We start from the raw sequence: 19,408 nt of genomic DNA on the forward strand, positions 1-19,408 counted from the left end.
AAACATACCAATAGTTTAGGGAGTTAATTTGTGCACTATTATAATTGAAGGACAAAATAATACTTTTCAATAGTTTTGAAGATTTTTTTTGTACATTTTTATAATTTAAGAGGTTAAAGTGATATTTTTTAATAATTTATGAGTCTCTATACAAACAATCCCTAATTTTTCAATATTCCTGAAAAATAAAACTTTGAATTTATTTCTGAATTAGTAATTGTGAAAAAGAATTATGAATGATAACAACATAAAGTTGCGTTTTTACATTTTTAGCACTTTATAATGCTTTGTCCTAGTTTGAGATGAACTAATTTTATATGATTTTTTGATTTTTAATTATTTTGAGATAAATTTTGGCTTCATAATACTCTAGCCTTGTCGGAGATAAACTAATTTAATTTAATTTTTATTTAGTCCTCAAAAAAATTTAATTTTTATTTTTATTTTTTTGACTATTTTAATCTGACTAAAAAATTGTGCTTCAGATAAATTTTGACTTTTTTTGTACTTTATTTGGTGATTGTGAGAAGAAAAATATAATGATTATAATTTGAATATGACATTTTTTTATTAGTTAAATTAGCATATTTTGTCTTTATTGACTAATTTAGCCCCCCTCCCCAAAAAAAAAAAGTCTTATAATCATTCTTTAAACTATTTATTTGTGATGTGAGTTGACTTTTTAATTTTTTAACTTTTTTTTTGACTATTTTTTGGCAACTAAATTTTTTAGCCTAAAAATTAAAATAAAAAAATAAAATAAATTATCAATCTATACTAAAAAAGTCAAATATTATTTTTTCTCTTTACTTTCTACACATATTTTCATAAAAAATAAAAATCATCTCAAACAACTAATTTTTTTTACCTTATATTTTAGTCAAAAAATAAAAAAAAAATTTACTAAATAACATATTTCTAAACGAGGCCACTTGGGGCTAAAAAGTTTCGTTTAATACGATTTTTTCTGACTTTTGTGAGAAAAAAAAAGGGGTAAGTTACACTTTACACATTTACACTTTACACCAAATCTTACTTTAGTCCGTACACATGAAATCATGACAGTCAATCCCATGCACTTCTTGTTAAATTCCACTTTGGTCCCTATACATGAAATCGTGACAGTCCTTGCACTTTTACTCAAATCTCACTTTGGTCCCTATGTAAGTGTCAATATCCCTTTTATGTAACTTCGTTTTTAAATCTTTAACAAAATCTAGTCATGTGACAAAAATGTGACTACGAAATGAGAGTAAGAGAGAAAAATTATCTATATTTTCCACCAATACATTTTATCTTATGTAATAAGCACATTATAGTTATATAATACAATATATATATAAGTTCATATGGTAAAAATTAGGACGAAAATACAAGAAAGTAAAACTTTTGAAAAATATAAAAAAAAATGCAACAAAGAAATCAAAGAGAAAGAGAAATGAATAGACAAAAGACTATGTTATTGTGAAAAATAGAGTTTCGTGATTTCAATTTATGCAAAACCCTGGTTCATTTTCTTAATTGTTCACAATCTGCGTTTTATTTTAGCCTAATACAGTTATATTTTGATATAAATTTTAGGATAAAGTGTGTATTCGTAAAAAATGTAGATGATTTTCTTTTCTTACCTTCATGTAGTAGTTACATTCTTATCAGATGACTAGATTTTGTTAAAGATTTAAAGAATTAAGTAAAATAAAGGGGACATTAATACTTGTATAGGGATCAATGTAAGATTTGATCAAAAGTACAGGGGTTGACTATCACAATTTCATATATAGGGACCAAAGTGGGATTTGACCAGAAGTGTAGGGAGTTGACTGTCATGATTTCATGTGTAGAGATCAAAGTGCAGGGGTGCAAAGTGTAATTTACCCAAAAAATAAAATGATTGTAATTTAGATGTGACATTTTATGTTATTAAATTTTTACTCTATTTTGTCTTTTTTATAACTGAAATAGCTAAAAAAAATCTCCTAATATTTTTATGCCAAAATGAGTGCTATGTTTAGGAAGATCTTTTTTGGTTGGCTGCTTTTTTGACCAAATTTTAGTCAACGTAGCACTCATTTGGCATAAAAAGTTGGGAGGTTTTTTAGTTATTTTAGTCACAAAAATAAATTAGACTAAAAAGTGAAGACAAAATATCATATCCAAACTAATTATTTCATTTTTCTCTCATAAAAGATAAAAAAACCAACTCAAACAAATTTTTTAGCCTAAGTTAAAATAATTAAAAAGTGAAAACAAATTAACCCAACTTCGTAATTAGCTACATTTGGAAAGAACTTCTATTTTTTTTTAAAAAAAAAAAAAGATTTGTTAAAAAAAATAATAATTATAATTTAAATATAATATTTTATCTTATTAACTTATTTAACATATTTTTTAGTAAATTAAACTGTCCTTGCTACTTCACTAATTTATCCCCCCTATATGATTGAGGGGAGAACACTACAAATTCACTATCTTCTCATTTTATTCAATCTATTTGATTTCAGTTTTTTAAATTCAATTTTCTAAAAATCGAATTGTTTGTTTTTCATATTTTTTTGTTCATAGTGAATAATTTTAAATTTTTAAATATTTTTTTTTATTTTTTTAGGTGCTCTTTACTTAGATGTATCTAAATAGTAAAATATTTGCGAAAAAATATTTTACAAAATTAATAAATACACAAAAATATGAAAAATGTACTAATTTTTTGTAATTTTTCGTATTTTTGGTATTTAGTGACTTTTTAAAAAAAAATCTATAAATATTATACTTTTTAAGTGTATTTATATTAGGTGTGTTTAAAAATTAAAAAAAAATGAGTGAAAACAAAAAATAAAAAGTATAATTTTTTTAAAAAATGAATTCTGAAAACTAAACCAAACAGAGTATATCCCTACTTGAAAGTAGTGTTTAAATTTTAAATTTTAAATTTTAAATTTTAAATATATATATAATAAAAAAGTGAAAAACAAATGTATTAAAATATAAAATATGACAAATACATTAGTCATGTTTGCTGTAATAATTTAATTATATCCTTTTTTCATTTGGAAGTTGGTATCAAATTATTTAGTGATTTTTTTAAAAAAAGATTTACAGTTTATTAGGAGAGTGTTTAGAATGATTTAAATAAGTATATATTTTGACTTTTTATAAAAATATGTACAAAAAAATTAGAAAGGTAATGTGACTCAATAAATATAAAAGATAAAAAATATACTTTTATAAGAAATGCCAAATAATGCATAGGTAAAATTAACTCAAATAAATAAATTATCCATAAATTTAAAAATAAATATTTTTGTCTTATACAATTTGATTATTACTTTTTAATTTACAATATACTCTACTACCGAACAAAGATTAAGGCCTATTTTAAGAAGTGAGTTAAAAGTCACTTCCTAATTTTTAACTTACCTTCTCTCTCGAAAAAAAAAATCAAAAAATAATTTTTAACAACCTTTTTAAAACACCCTTAAACGTTGAGACAAGGAAACAAAGTTGGAAAGGTTTTGAAAGCCTTTCCTCATTCTATTATGTTGGAGTGAGTTTTAAGAGTAGACATTATTTTCAGTGTACAGTCAAAGTCACTACTTGAAACTTGGAAAATAAAGTAATTAAAAAAACTGTAGATATATATAGCATTGTCAAATGGGACTTTTTATATTTACATACGTTGTATTTGGTTGTATTCTTTAAACATATTTTTATTTTAAAATCTTGTTTAGTATGTTTTAAAAAAGTTAAAAAGTTAAAAAATTACTATCTTATTTAAGTCATATCATCTTATTTAAGTTACATTACCTCTCTATCACATCACTTCAAACCCAACTCATATCCAACTCATATTTCATAAAAAGTCAAAAAGTACATTTATTTAGAACATCCCAAACAATCCCTAAGTTTTGAGTGTGTTATTTATTTAGAATTTTTAAAAATTAATTTCACATTTACTTTTAAAAACTCTATCCAATATAAAAAAAAAATTTGGGCTTACTAGTCGTCCTCCCGAAAATCTGGCCAGTTGACCAAAATAGTGTATTTTTTTTTTACAATTGGCACATGTTATTTTTTACATTTTAAATAAAAAAAAATCTAAATTTTTTAAAAAAATTTATGAGATTTTGAGTTGTGTATTTAGTTATGAGTTGTAAGTTTTTGTATCAAATTTCCGTTCAATTTAAAATTCTTTTCAAAACTCAATTACCAACCAAATTTTCCACGCTTAGATCATAATTTCAAAACTTACAAATTTAAAATATAATTCTATTCTCAAATTATATTTAAAAAATTCTACCAAACACAATCATAATTTTTCTTTTTAAAAATCTTTCTATAAGACAAAATCTACAGAATTTTAAAAGAATATTAAAGCATGAGTCAACTTACATCATTAAGAAAGTTTGAGGGGGAGATATTACCTAGATAAATAATTTTTATAAGAAATGTCAAATAGCGCATAGGTAAAATTAACTCAAATAAATAAGTTATTTACAAATTGAAAAATAAATATTTTTAATTTATACAACTTGATTATTAATTTTTAATTTATAATAATCTCAACCACCAAACAATTAGAGATAAGGAAACCAAGTTGGAAAGGTTTTGAAAGCCTTTCCTCATTGTTGGAGTGACTTTTAGGTCATTTCCAACGGTTCATCAAACCTTGCATCAAATTTGAAATTTGGTGAAAAAATCACTTTTTGGAGCTCCAATGGTTTCAGCAAATTGGTATCAAAATGAAAATGGAACAAAAAAATTCATCAAAGTGAGTACATGCTCCAGGTTTTACCATTTTACTGTGCGTGACCGTTAAGGGAGACCAACCGGTCAACCAGCCGGTTGACCCGCCGGTTGACCAACCAGTCGACCGGTTCCTCAATTCTGCATTTCTTTTGTTTGCCAGGTGCGAACTGGTTTGAACTGGTTTATTTTGAGATAGATTATTTGGTGGACTATGAATAATTTGAACGGTGATATAAATTTAAATTCCCATGAAAATATAATTGAAAGAGTTCTCATATACATATTTCAGAACTAGCCGTTCCAATAATTTAACATTTGGTGGACAGAGTATTTTGAAAATTTACCTGTCGAACTGGTTTGAACTGTTTTTTTTTTAAATAGGTTATTTTGTGGACTATGAATAATTTGAAGGGTGATACAAATTTAAATTCTCATGAAAATATAATTGAAAGAGTTACATCTCATATACATATTTCATAACTAGCCGTTCCAATAATTTACCGTCGGATGGACAGAGTATTTTGAAAATTTACTGTTGCTGATGTGCTCTATAAAATATATCTGTTTCGTAATATTATGCTGTGAATTTCAGTTGGGTTGACAGAGTATTTCATTTTCATAATAGCATTACATTATATGCTGTGAATTTTGTTTGTTCTGTGTCATTATAAAAAAATTTCTCAGTGCGCTTTAATTTATATTATCTGATTCTAAGGTTGAGTGTATATCATTCTAATATTTTTCAGTAAGTTAGATATTGTATGTACTGAATTTGTTTCAAACTATGGAAGATTTTGAAATGTTTGAGGAATCGCAAATGTTGGAGCACAACACTGATATTAATTTTATGTCGGAAACTTCACGAGACCAGAACACTGATAATCATTTTATTTCAGAAACTTCTCGTGTTTCTCGTAATAAAGCGTTCACAATTATAGAAGATAAAACTTTATGTAGATCTTGGTTAGCAGTCTCTCAAGATCCCATTACTGGTAATAGCCAGACTATGGCTATATTACTGGTAGATCTTGTTCAGTTGATGGCATCACATTGGCAGAAGGATCTTCTGGAGCATCTTCTGGACCATCATCTGGTAGGACTTCATCTTTTTGAATCTTCTGGAGCATTAACACTTCCCATTAAATTGGAGGCTCCACCAGCATGGGTCACTGTATACTGATTAATGGGTGAACAGATTTTGATCTCCATTTCATCTACGAGGTGAACCCTAAAATGTTTGAAATTTTTTGTCAAGAGTGCCCCAAACAGTAATGGCCGACCCATGAATTGAGCAAGATTTGCATACATCATTTTTTTCATTATTATGTAACACAAATCTAACTTGTGGCCAACTTCAAAACAATATAACAAATAGGCATTAAAATATGGGACCGCATTATGATGTCATTTTTTCGGAGTAACATTTTTTACAATCCACCGGTGGAGAATCTGAAGATAAGGTTTTAAATGTCTTGCTTGTAGATTAGTCCCAGTAAATCTGTTCTCACAAATAGTAGTATATACGTCACTAGGATTACCAATAATATTAACTAACTCAGCCTCACTCTGAAAATAGATATTTTCATCACCTACCTCAACTCCAATAATGCTTGCCAAAGTAGGAATATCAAACTGTGTACCCTTTCCTTTCACATATGACAAAAGAGTAAAATTTTCATCTTCTTCCTGAGTACCTCTTAAGTGAACATAAAATAGAGATACCAGCCGTAGATATACCTTTTGGGGTAAATTAATTAAATTTAGTCATCACATTGCTTCAAGTTTACTAACTAGCAGTGCATCGTATTGAGGTGTCAGATTTACCCTCATCCCTGTTACAATAGGTCGGTTGGAGAAGTGTAACTATGTCCATTAATAGTGTAATGGACAGGGGGAGTTTTACCTTGAGCAAGATAAGAAAACAAAGGTGGTCGGTCCAACACATTCAAGTCATTGTGTGAGCCAGGCATTCCAAAAAATGCATGCCAAATCCATAAATTACAAGATGCTACTGCGTCAAGAATAATAGTTGGCTTTTTTTTATGGCCTACGTATTGACCTTGCCATGCATTTGGACAATTTTTCCACTCACAATGCATGCAATCTAAACTTCCCAACATACCCGGAAACTCCCGAACCTCCCCAATAGCAAGTAATCTAGCAACATCAGTTGGTGTTGGAGATCTCAGATATTCTGGTCCAAATATTTGAATCACTGAATTACAAAATTGTTGCAAACTTTGAATTGTAGTGCTTTCCCCGATACGCATATAATCATCAACTGCATCTGCTGTGACACCATATGACAATATTCTCATCGCTGAAGTCATTTTTTGTAGGGGAGATAATCCAACTACATGAGCTGCATATTGTTTTTGAACAAAATATGAATTGTGTGCTTGGATTGCATTCAAAATTAGCAGATACAAAGGACGACGCATTCGAAAACGTCTCCGAAATATTGTAGGTGAATACACTGGAATTGCAGCAAAATAATCTGCAAACAATCTCTCATGACCCTGCCTTCTATCTCTGCATATATACTTATGACCTACAACAGAACCTCCTATTTTCTTTGAACTATCATTTGACTTAAGAATCTGAAGCATACTGTAACGCCCCGACCCTTTACACGTCATCGATATTGTCCGTTTTGGGTCATGCCCGCACGGATTTGTTCTTCCCAGTGAGTCACCCATCCTAGAACTACTCCAGCCTAAGCACGCTTAACTGGGGAGTTCTAATAGGGATTTCACCACTTGGGAAAAGGCCTCGATGCTATATAAGGGTCTAGGTTTTTATTTTTATAGCCCAGGAACTCCCCCTCCATTCCCGATGTAAGGCACTGGGGCCTTACAATCCACCCTCCATAAGGCTGCACGTCCCCGTGCAGTAGCCTGCCAGCTCGCAAGCCCGCCCACATACACCGAGAGACGCCAGGGGCCCACACTCGGTACTCTTGAGAGTCGGCTCTGATACCATTTGTAACGCCCCGACCCTTTACACGTCATCGATATTGTCCGCTTTGGGTCATGCCCGCACGGATTTGTTCTTCCCAGTGGGTCACCCATCTTGGAACTACTCCAGCCTAAGCACGCTTAACTGGGGAGTTCTAATAGGGATTTCACCACTTGGGAAAAGGCCTCGATGCAATATAAGGGTCTAGGTTTTTATTTTTATAGCCTAGGAACTCCCCCTCCATTCCCGATGTGAGGCACCGGGGCCTTACACATACTAGCATTATTCTTCTCATAAGCCCCTAAAAGTGTGACCATATAATCATCATCAAACTCATCGTCAGATGAGGAGAAAGAAGAAGATGATGAAAATGAAGTCAACATCATGGATTTGAAGGTTTTCATTATGCTCTGTTTTGTTTCAGCTATGATCGTATCAGTTGTCTGGACTTGTCTGGCATATGAATAATGTGTTTATATAAGATTTTAGAAGCAAATCATTGTTGGAGGTAAACCAAAATGAAATACATGTAATGGAGGGAAAAAGAAATAGGAAAAGAATTGGTTACAGAAATGGAGGGAAACAATAAAAAAAAATTATGGCCTTACCGGTCGACCAACCGGACGACCCTCCTCCTTTTGATACTCACCGTTGGAGCAAGCCATATCAGATTGAGAATATTGACTTTTTTTTACTCAAATTTGATGAAAAATTTGGTCCACCGTTGGAAATGCTCTTAAGGGTGCACAGTCAAAGTTATTAAGTGCTGGTTTGGCTAAGATTTTGAGACTAAAAAATATAAAAAGACAAAATAAATTATACAAGTTAATAAGATAAAATATCACTTATTATCCATAACCATTACATTTTTTCTCTCATAAAAGTCAAAAAAATCTCAAAACAAAAGCCAAACAAGACTAAAAAAGTCTTAGACTAAAAACGTTGGCTAAATTAGCTGCCAAACTTGGAAAAAATAAAATAAATAAAAAACTGTAGATATATATTGTCAAAGGAATTTTTAAAATGAGTGGGGTTATATTTACATATATTTTAAAAAAAATCATTCGAATGAGGTAGTAAGATAAATTTTGTCCTCTTTGAGAAGTGAGTTATAATTCATTTATCAGATTATAGCACACTTCACTCTCTCACAAAAAATTAATTGTAATCAATTTTTAAACAAAAAATTGATTGTAACCATCTTCTCAAAATAGTCATTTATGTCAGAAAAATTTTAAAACATTATTAAAACGTGAGTTAATTTTTAAAATTTTCCATACTATCTCATTAAAAAAAAGTTCGACGATATTATATGTATCAATTAATGTATTAATTAATATATCAATTAGTGTTATGTTATATCATTAACTCTACCTATTATGCAAATTTTAAAAAGTTATGCTAGGACCCTAAATAAATTACTAAATATTTTACCAAACTATGGGACTTAACGAATTATGTATGTGAATCTTACGCCTATGTGAAAGGTTTGTTAAAAATTTAAAACTTTTAAAATTATGTCATATTATTTATTAATATATTAATTGATATATATATAACATTATTTAAAAAAAAAAGTTTGAGGGAAAGAAATTACCTACATGAATAATTTTTCTTTTAATATAGGGTGTCAATAAATATCTCTGTGATTTTCAAGGGGGAATCTTTTTAATAAGTTAAACAAATAAAATACGCATCCCGATACTTTTCAGTGACTTTGAAAAAATTGCAGGCAACGGCTATTATTGCCCCCATTAATATATACTAGTACAATTTACTTACTTTTACCATTTTCTTTCATTTATTTATGATATTTATTGAAGTCACTCCAATTTAAAATTTGAAGATCTTACTTGATTCTCCATAAACTCTCTTTATTGTGGAGTTTTCAAATATTAATTTTTAATTTTTATTTAAATAATTACTTATTAATGATGTGATATAATTTAATTTTTTAATATTTATAATTTATAAGTTTTTTTTAAAGGTTCATGATTTATAATATAAAAGATATTTAATATTTTCATAATATTTAAGGTCTCTTAACATCAATTCAAAAAAAATTGAGCACCTAGAGAAAATTTCAATCTAGAGCAAATTGAATGCCCAGAGAAAATTTCACTCCATAAAAAATTAAACAACTAGAGAAAATTTCAATCCAGATAAAATTGAAAATTTCAATCTAGAGAAAATTAAACAACTAGAGAAAAATTCAATCCAGAGAAAATTGAAGAATCAGATAAAATTTTAATCTAGAGAAAATTGAGCAACCAGAGAAAATTTCAATTCAGAAAAAATGAACAACCAAAGAAAATTTCTATTCTAAGGACATCAATTCTTCCCCAGATTTGCCAGCAAAAATACCATTCAAGAACTCTGTTGGAGAAGATAATTCTCAAAGTAGGGCTCAAAATGGCAATCATAATGAAGAGAAGCCACTAAATGATTTGATCAATGATGAAATCACAATCTTGAAGAGCATTATTAATTACTACTCCAATAATGAGATATACTCATTTCACAATTCCCTTGCCTTGCATGATTTCCTCAAAAACTCGCTTCAGATTTATGTCCATCGATGGGATTTGAATGATGAAATCTCCAAATTGAGGGAAAAATACATAAACATTCAGGAGAAAGAGAGTGACATGAATGCTGATGATGATTATCTGAATGAGTTAAATGAAGATAAGAAAAAAAAGGTTTGAGAGTTGAAGAAGAGCAAGACTTGTCTAAGTTTCCTTACCTTAAAGAATCATTACATTTTGGTAAGAATTTGAATGCTCTGAGATTGGTTGAAAACTCAAAGCTGAAAGGGCTGGATGAGAAATTGAGGAAGTTGCGAGTAGAGGAACTCGAGTTCTTCTTGAAGCGATTGGATTTGATTTGCGAACAAACAAAGCTCATACTCGATGCAATTTAGTCCAGTGTCATAGCAAGCCTAAGTCAATAGATCGCAGCTTTATGTTCTTGTTTGGATTTCCCTCTATCGATGTTAGTCTTCTACAATCTCATTTCAACTCAGATCGCGGTGGTCCGACTCAGACTGTGGTGGTTCACGACTCAAATCGCGACATTTCGACGACAGCATGGTAGAGACAGAGGCAAATGTGAAATCGGCAGCGTCGGAGATGACGATCGAGAGAGGAGAAATGAGTATAGAGAGAGAGTAATGTGCACAAAGGGAGAGGGTTTGGTTTGGATAGAATAAAGATCGAAAAGAGAGAAAGATAATCAAATTTTTCTGATCTGATATTTGAGTGTGGGTTTAGATACCTTAGACATCAAAAAACAATATTGTGGATCTCTTTCATTACAAAAAATGGGAGAGGGACCATAGACTAATTTTTCCTAATTTATATAATGAGTGAGATTAATAATAGTGACATTTTTTGTGGAGCTTTTTTCAAGGTAAAAGTTGATAATCAGAAAATAGAAGCTAAAAACACTCATATCCCAGCTTTCAAATAATCAATTTTTTTAGTTTATTTAAGCTATTTATGCCTAATAAACTATAAGTAGAAGTTGCACCAAACAGTCTAGCACAGACTCCAAAATCAAAATAAGTTATAATCACCCCCTAAAAGCTATAACAAACAGTCCCAATATCATAACATATGTTGGTATATTAATTAGTACACTATTTGGTGCATGTAACACAATCGTTTTTATTTTTAAATTTTTTTAAATATTATGATTTAAAAAAATTATTAAATACAAAAACTCTGTTTATTTTGACGTAAAATATTTTATATTAAAATTATATTTGTTTTTATTTTTTGTTGTTTGATTTACACTTGAAATAAAAATGTTTTATTACTTAAAAGATAAATTTTAATTAAATAAGGGGTTGTTTGGGAAGTTCCTTTTTTTTTTTTTGACTTTTTTGTTTTTTTTTTTTTGAAAAAATATGTAAAAAAAATAGAGTTGATGTGATTTAAAAGAAATTAAAAGCCAAAAAACTGCTTTTAACATTTTTGCCAAAAGAGGCCAATGTGTCATTTAAGTCAGAATAATGTTATATGTACCAATTGATATATTAGCTAGTGTACCAATTGATGATGTGACATAATTTAAGAAATTTTTAGAATTTGTAATGTGATTAATGAGTGAGTTCAATAATAATATCATAACTAGTGTTGATATACTAGTTAATATACTAATTGGTACATGTAGCGCCACCGTTTAAGTCACATTTGTTTGGCTCTATAGGATGAAAGGAATTAAGAGTGCGATAAGATTGAATAAATAAATTATTAGTGTAATAGTATTATGTTAAAAATATAAGATAAAGAGTGTTTATTTATACACTACCAAATTAGTAATACTATAAATAGTATTAATATATAAAATTAATATTTTTAATTTTTAATTTTTTTAATATTATGATTAATTTTTTGTTCTAAAAATTATAACTTTACTTAAAAAACATTTAAAAATTCACTAATACCTCACTTAATTTATAATCCCAAGGCAATAATTAATCCGCCCACTCATATCCATAACCAAATGTCCTTTAAATAGATTCCACATATTATTAATCCAATCACAATCCCCAAAGAGCGAAACAAATATGACGTTAGAGCATCTCCAACGGTTCATCTAATGTTTCATCAAATTTGAGTAAAAAAATAACCATTTCCTCAATTTGATACTTCATGCTCCAACGGTTCATCAAATTCTGTATCAAATCCTGTGGGTCGACCGATAACTATAAATATATATATATATATATATATTTTTTGCTTGCAGGTGGGTGACTCTTGTGGACATAATTTACAAATTTGTGGGATTATGGAAATTCATCAATTGTTTTGTTTGCAGGTGGGTGACTCTTCAGGTGGGAATATGGAAATTCCGCTGTTTTGTCTTCATCCTTCCCAATTCATCCAAAGACTCTGAATCCATACGCTGTTTTGTTTGTAGGTGGGTGACCGGTTGGTTGATCGGCCGGTCGACTGGGTAGGCAAAAATATATATATATATATATATATATTTTACCTGTTTGAACCTTTTTTGACCGGTTTGAACCTACCTAATTTAAAGGAAACCGGGCGACCGGTTGGTCAACCGACCGGGCAACCGGTTGGTTGACCGGTATACCACTTTCAACGGTCAGTAACAGTGATTTGGTAAAATCTGTGTCTTGATCTCAGTTTGATGTCTTGTTTGCTGAATTCTCATTTTGGTATGACTTTGGTGCAGCCGTTGGAGCGTGAAAAAATGAGTTTTTCATCAAAATTTAAATCTGATGCTGGATTTAGTTCACCTTTAGAGATGGTCTTAGGACTTTTTAATGACCTAATATACTCATTTGAAAATGTTAACTGTATTGAAAATTTAGTGTGTAAGGGCCAACTTTATAAAAGTTTGACGTTTGAAAATTTTAAAATTAAGTAATTTTTGTTAAAAAGGATGCAAATAAAAATATTTTACCTATTTTTTATTTAACCAAATAATGAAAAATAAGCAAAAATATTTGGTCAAAACAAACAAAGCCAAAAAGCAATACAATTTTATGTATATTATATATATATATATATATATATATTTTTAAAAAACTTATTCACGGTGTTTGTTTTCAATTTTTAGATTTAATTTTTTGAAAATTAAGTATTTTATTTTTCATATATATTTTTTATTTTTAGTAATTTTTTTAAAGTTTTTAAACAATTTTTTTTTTTTTTTTTAAATGTACCTTATTTAGATATATTTAAAAAGTAAAATATTTATTAAAAAATATTTTAAAAATTAATAAATATACAAGAATAATAAAAATATACTAAATTATCATTTTTTTTATAATTTTGGTACTTATTGAATTTTTTAAAGATTTTTTTACGAATATTATACTTTTTAAATATATTTATATTATGTGTACCTAAAAATTTAAAATATTAAAAAATTCTATAAAAATAAAAAAATATAAAATATAATTTTTTTTAATTTTTTAAAAAATAAATTCAAAAAATTCAAACCAAACAAGTTTATTAACTTTAAAGGTACACGTTTAACAAAATTAAGTTTTGGCTAAAAATCCCTTTTTTTCTTTATTTTAACATTTCTTCAATATTTTTTCCACAAATTTGAAAAACTTTATATACAAAATTCATTAGTGTCTCACATTTTCCAATGTATTTATTATTTTTCATACTTCAAGAACACTCATCGATAATTGATTATTTTGATTAATTTTTTATAAAAAATAAAAAAAATGAATTGATAATTTATTACGTTTTGTTTTTTTACTAAAAACCTTTCCTGAAACGGGGCCATAGGACATTCACGGGTGTCTGCGAATTTATTTTTAAATTTTTTTTATTAAGAAATATGTAAAATTATAAAACAATAATTTATAATAATTTTTTATCCATTTAACTTTTTTGAAATTTCATCATTTGTTGCGTTCAAATAAAAAAAAAGAAAAAAAAAAAAAAACTTTACTATTTGCTATAAAATTTTGGTTAGTGTCAAATTATGAAAGTAATTTTAGCCGAACCTCCATCCCCACCTACACCCACCATTTCTCATCTTCTAGGTCCTATAAATAGTCTCTCCTACTCCTATCAAACCTCATCTTTAACCTAGGGGTTTTCTGTTAGTGGTTTTGGGGCACAGCAGGTTGTTGGTTCTTGTTTTGTTCTTGATAAGGGTAGTTGTAAAAGTGAGCTTTGTAGTCCTTTTAATCTCCCTCATGAGACCCTGGATGTGAAGGCATTCATGGGTTGCAGGGAGGAGGGCTCAAGGGTCAACTGCTTGTTGTCAATGGATCTGTTGGATTCATTGCTTGTTTCTGTCATTAATCCGATAGGTTTGATCTGTTGTTTGTATGGGAGCTTGGTGGTGGTATAGATCAGTGGATTTTATTATTTATTATTTATTATTTTATTTTATTTATTTATTTTTTCTGGAATGTTGGTGGTGGTAGATCAGTGGGTTTCATTTATTTATTTTTTCCCTCTAGATATTTCAGTCTTTGCAATATATTGTGCAGATTTACTGTTTTCTTCTTTTTTATTATTTTTTTGTTGGGTTTTGTTCTTGGTTTTAGGGTTCGAGAAGGAAGCAGATGGTTATGGTTGTGTGGGTTTAGGGTTTGTGGAATTCTGAAATTAGGGTTTTGGAGTGGAGCTCCTTGAAGTCCAATAAAAGGAACTTACTGGGAAGATTGAGCTGCTGATCTATGGATCCCTCAGTTCTATCCATCCATTTCTTTGAAAGTGGATAGGCTTGTGGCTTCCATACGTCAGGAGCTGCATTACCTAAGTTAGATCCTTGTTTGGATTGAAGGGAGCTCTACACCACACCTCTCTCTCAGTATTTCATGTTAAATAACTATTGATCTATTCTTTCTGGTACTGTAAATCTTGGATCTTCATATTTTGTTATGGTTATATTGCTACAGTACCTGATCCTAGACCTGATCGTTGGCACTTGTTATTGTTATTACTTTTTTTATTTTGTTATTTGGTTTTGTAGTGATTTTTCAATATTTTGCTATTTCTGGGTACTGACTCAAGTCATTTCTTTTTTTGACTTTATTGTTTGTTTTTATTTCCAACTGTTAACTGTATGCAGGAGCTCTTCAGAATCTACAGATCTAATCTTCAACAGGTGGATCTAAGGAACTCATCTGGTCTGATCACATGTCTACAGAGAGAGATTTGGTTCTTATTATTATTAAAGATTTTTTTGTTATGTTCTATTTATAGATTTTGAAAGGAGATTTTTGAGGCGAGTAATTTGAGTTGTAAATCTCTCTGAATATTGTTTTTTATTTTATTTTTATATTTACATTAAGAGATTTGGTTTTGTGTTGCAGCTTTGTTATCTGTATCCAGATTTGTGTTTTAGGGTTTTTCTTATATCTATCCAATATTGCTTACTGGTGTTTTTACTTCACCGGTGTCCTACTTTTTATCCAGAAATTTCTTGTGTATCCAAGAAGATATACCAAGTTTGAATGTGCAGTGAAATGTAGTCATGATCCAGTGGTTTTGTTGGAACGAGTATTTGTTGGGCTATTTTGCTTTAAAATAGGGGAATTAGGGAAAAAGTGGTAATTGGGTCTTTGAACCAAAAAGAAAAAAGAAAAAGAAAAAAACAACTTTGATTATGGGAAAAGGGATATAAGTGGATGCCATGTTTGGTTTGCTTTTGAGCGAATGACTTTTAAACGTTTTGGGAGAATAGTTTAGAAATTTTTTAAGCTTGTTTGGTTGCATATTTTAAAAGTGATTTTAAAATTTGGGAGTTTAAGATAATTTGATATTTTGTTATAATTGAATAGATGTGTGAAAAAAAAAGTAATTGATTGAATTGGAAGAAAGAAAAGTAATTTTGAATTTTTTTTTAAAAAAATCTCAAACTGAACATTTTTTTGAATTTTTTTTTTTCGAAACTTTCTCTTAAAGCTAAATCAAATACTTGGAAAATGAGTGAGAGTGAGAGGATTAATTAGTATCATCTCTGATGCTGTGGACTAATTGTTTATTTGATTTTTTATTTTTTGTTGTTTTTTTCTACCTCATTAGTGTTGGATTAGAGCTTTACCGAATTAGAGGTTTCTAGCATACTGCAAACAGACCATGGTTTTACTGCAAACAGACCATGGTTTTACTAGTCTTTGTTCAGTAAGTGCACTTGAGCCGAAAAAAAAAATATATATATATATATATATGCAATAATACATATTTTTGTAGGTTAGACCATCTTTATTAAGCCTTCGTTTAAAAAGTGGGTTAGTTTTTTAATTTTTTGACTTTTTTTTAATTATTTTAGCCTGGCTTAAAAAGCTTGGTTTGGGAAGGGTTTTTTGATTTTTTAGTTTTTTTGACTTTTTTTGTGAGAGAAGAGTGTAATGATTATGAGTTGGATGTGATGTTTTATTTTTTGTGACTAAAATAATTTATTTTGTCTTTTGTGACTAGAATAGCTAAAAAAAAAGTCCTTCCCAAACGGACTTGAAGGCCTAGTTTGGGAAGATTGAAAAAATACAAAAAGTCAAAAAATTATTATCCTACTTAAGTCACATTATCTTATTTAAGTCACATCATCTCTCTAATAAATTACTTTAAATCCAATTCATATTTCATAAAAAGTCAAAAAGTGCACTTATTTAGTCTTTCCAAAGTTGACCTAAGTTTATTAAATCTATTATTAAATTTAAATTTAATAAAAAAATCATTTTATGTTCTTTTAATGGTTGATCAATGTGTTTTTTTATTAAATTATTATTTATTGGATCTTCACAATTTGATATCTTTCTAGATGTTATAAGACACAAATTTATCAAAAAAATTACACTTCTCAGTTGTTCGTCTGTATAGTTGTCTGCTTAGTCGATCGATAGTTTGAAGAATTACAAAATCTTCGATTGAAACTTTTGATATGAAAAGAAATTTGTATTCAAATTTTTATTTAAATTTAATAAAAAAATTGATATACCGTCGGAGATACTCATAATAACTTAAATGAACATATAATCTTCTTTATCTCTAGACGCCTCTTTCACTTATACTATTATTTGGATTTGATTGGGTTAGTTTGGAATGTGGGTTGATTTTTTTAACTTTTTTAATTTGAGGCTAAAAATTTTTATTTGGGATAGATTTTTTGATTTTTTAAATATTTTTGAGAGAAAAGTAAAATTATTATAGTTTGGATATGATATTTAATATTATTGGGCTAACAATTTATTTTGTCTTTTGTATTATTTTAACCAAAAAAAATCTCCCTATAACTAATTATATAATATGTAAGACCATCTCCAACGGTGAACCAAACTTTGTATCAGATTTGAAATTTGGTGAAAAAAATCACTTTTTGGAGCTCCAATGGTTTCGCCAAATTGATATCAAAATAAGAATGAAACAAAAAATTCATCAAAGTGAGAACATGCTCCAAATTTCATCATTTTTCACTGTGCGTTACCGTTGAAGTGGGCCAACCGGTCGATTGGTTCCCTTTCAAATAGATAGGTTTAAACCGGTCAAAAAAATTCAAACAGGTATAAAAAAAAAAATAAAATTTGCCTTACCGGTCGACTGGCTGGTCAACCAACCGGTTGACCACTTCCCTTTTGATACACGGTTGAAGTAAATGATATCAGATTGAGAAAATTAACTTTACTTTATTCAAATTTAATAAAAATTTTAATTCACCGTTAGAAATGTTCTAATAATAGAAAGTTATGTGCTGACTATTACTATTTATTAATAAAAAGGGAAATGTAAAGCTTTTAAACCTTTGCCAAGTGTGGCCGCCATTGTGAAAAAAAAAAAAAAAAAAAAAAAAAAAAAAAAAGAAAAAAAGTAGTAAGTGTGGCCGCCATGATGGGGGAAAGCTCACAAGTCAACACATCTCTGCATAATAAAACGCAGCTTTCAAAGAAGAGTTCTTGTTTGTGATGGTGATTTTCTTGAAATTTTAGTAATGTGAATGTAGTATTCTTCGCTGACCAAATTCATGTAACAAATTTCAAGAGCACTAGTTTGTAAATTTATTTATTAAATTTTGAATAATATTTGACGCCCATTGCAATTTATAAGTGCTTTGATATAAGATAAGAAAAGCGAAATTAAGAAGTTTTTTTTGTAAAAATAGTTAAAAGTTGACTTTTTAAATGTTTTTTTTATTTATTTTTTTAAAAATGTGTAAAAAATATTAAAGATCATATAATTCAAAATAAGTTAAAAATTGAGAATTAACTTTTAATCCATTTCTAAAAAGAGACCTAAACCAATAGTAAATGCTTATTATTAATGTGTTTGTATAAGACAAAAAACGATCTGGCCATTAAATTAAAAGAAATGCTAATAATTAACTCCATTGAAGTTTCAATAGAACAATTGTACTAATGAGTTCTCATACAAAAATAATATTTGAAAATATTTTTAGTTTTATTTTTATTTTTAGGAAATCTCACAGTAATAGCGCAAAAATAGATTTTACTCTCAACAAGGGCTCCGTCTTTAACATTGGGTAAATAAAATGTTATACTTGTTTTAGCAAATCTTCCTTGATGGTGCAAAGATCATTTTACCCTTACAATGGCCATTTCTCCACACAAAAAATAAAAAATAAAAAATTAAAGGGCCCACTAAACTATTTCTATAACCATTATTATTATTATTTTTTTCCTCTAAAACAACAGAAAAAGTAATTGGCAAACTCTACTTGTTAAAGATAGGGTTGAGCACAAGTATTGCCTTGTCAAAAAAAAAAAAAATAAATAAATAAATTTAAGTCCTAACGCTTCATTTGCTAGAGTTTGATGAGATTAAGACTATTTCATGCATCTTTGGTTTTTTATTTTTATTTTTTCAAAATTGAAAACATGCCCAACAACTCACACATACACATTGTCAAATTCCTACTACTCCAAAGGTTTTAAGAGAGAGGGGTGTGCCAAGTTAAAGTTGGTCAAATGAAATTTCAAATCAAACCAACCCAAACACTATTGGTCTCGTTTGGTTAAACGTAACTTCAAAAAACAGTAAATTGGACCGATATTAATACAACAAACTTGATTACATTAATTTTTTTCATAATGACAAAAACAATAATGTTAAAGATCAAGAAAAATAATTATGATTCAAATTCAACTATTGTATAGTAAAATTCATACATATTAACATTAATAATAACTAATTTACTTTTTTAGGCTTACATATTATATTTTTCATTTGTGACCCAATGGTTTAGG

The 19,408-nt window shown here is 28.6% G+C and overlaps 1 protein-coding gene across 1 annotated transcript; it reads right to left on the minus strand.

The window, feature by feature from the left end:
- Positions 1-6,226: 6,226 nt before the first annotated feature.
- Positions 6,227-7,382, minus strand: LOC114274746 (uncharacterized). Its single transcript, XM_028216719.2, has 3 exons — positions 6,866-7,382; positions 6,337-6,437; positions 6,227-6,241 (listed from the first exon to the last, which is right to left on the minus strand). Exons 1-3 carry the CDS (start codon positions 7,380-7,382, stop codon positions 6,227-6,229), a joined length of 633 nt encoding a protein of 210 aa, XP_028072520.2.
- Positions 7,383-19,408: the final 12,026 nt, after the last annotated feature.

The sequence above is a fragment of the Camellia sinensis genome, chromosome 4, assembly GCF_055761805.1.
Source record: "Camellia sinensis isolate YWXY chromosome 4, ASM5576180v1, whole genome shotgun sequence".
In the NCBI taxonomy this organism is placed as follows: domain Eukaryota; kingdom Viridiplantae; phylum Streptophyta; class Magnoliopsida; order Ericales; family Theaceae; genus Camellia; species Camellia sinensis.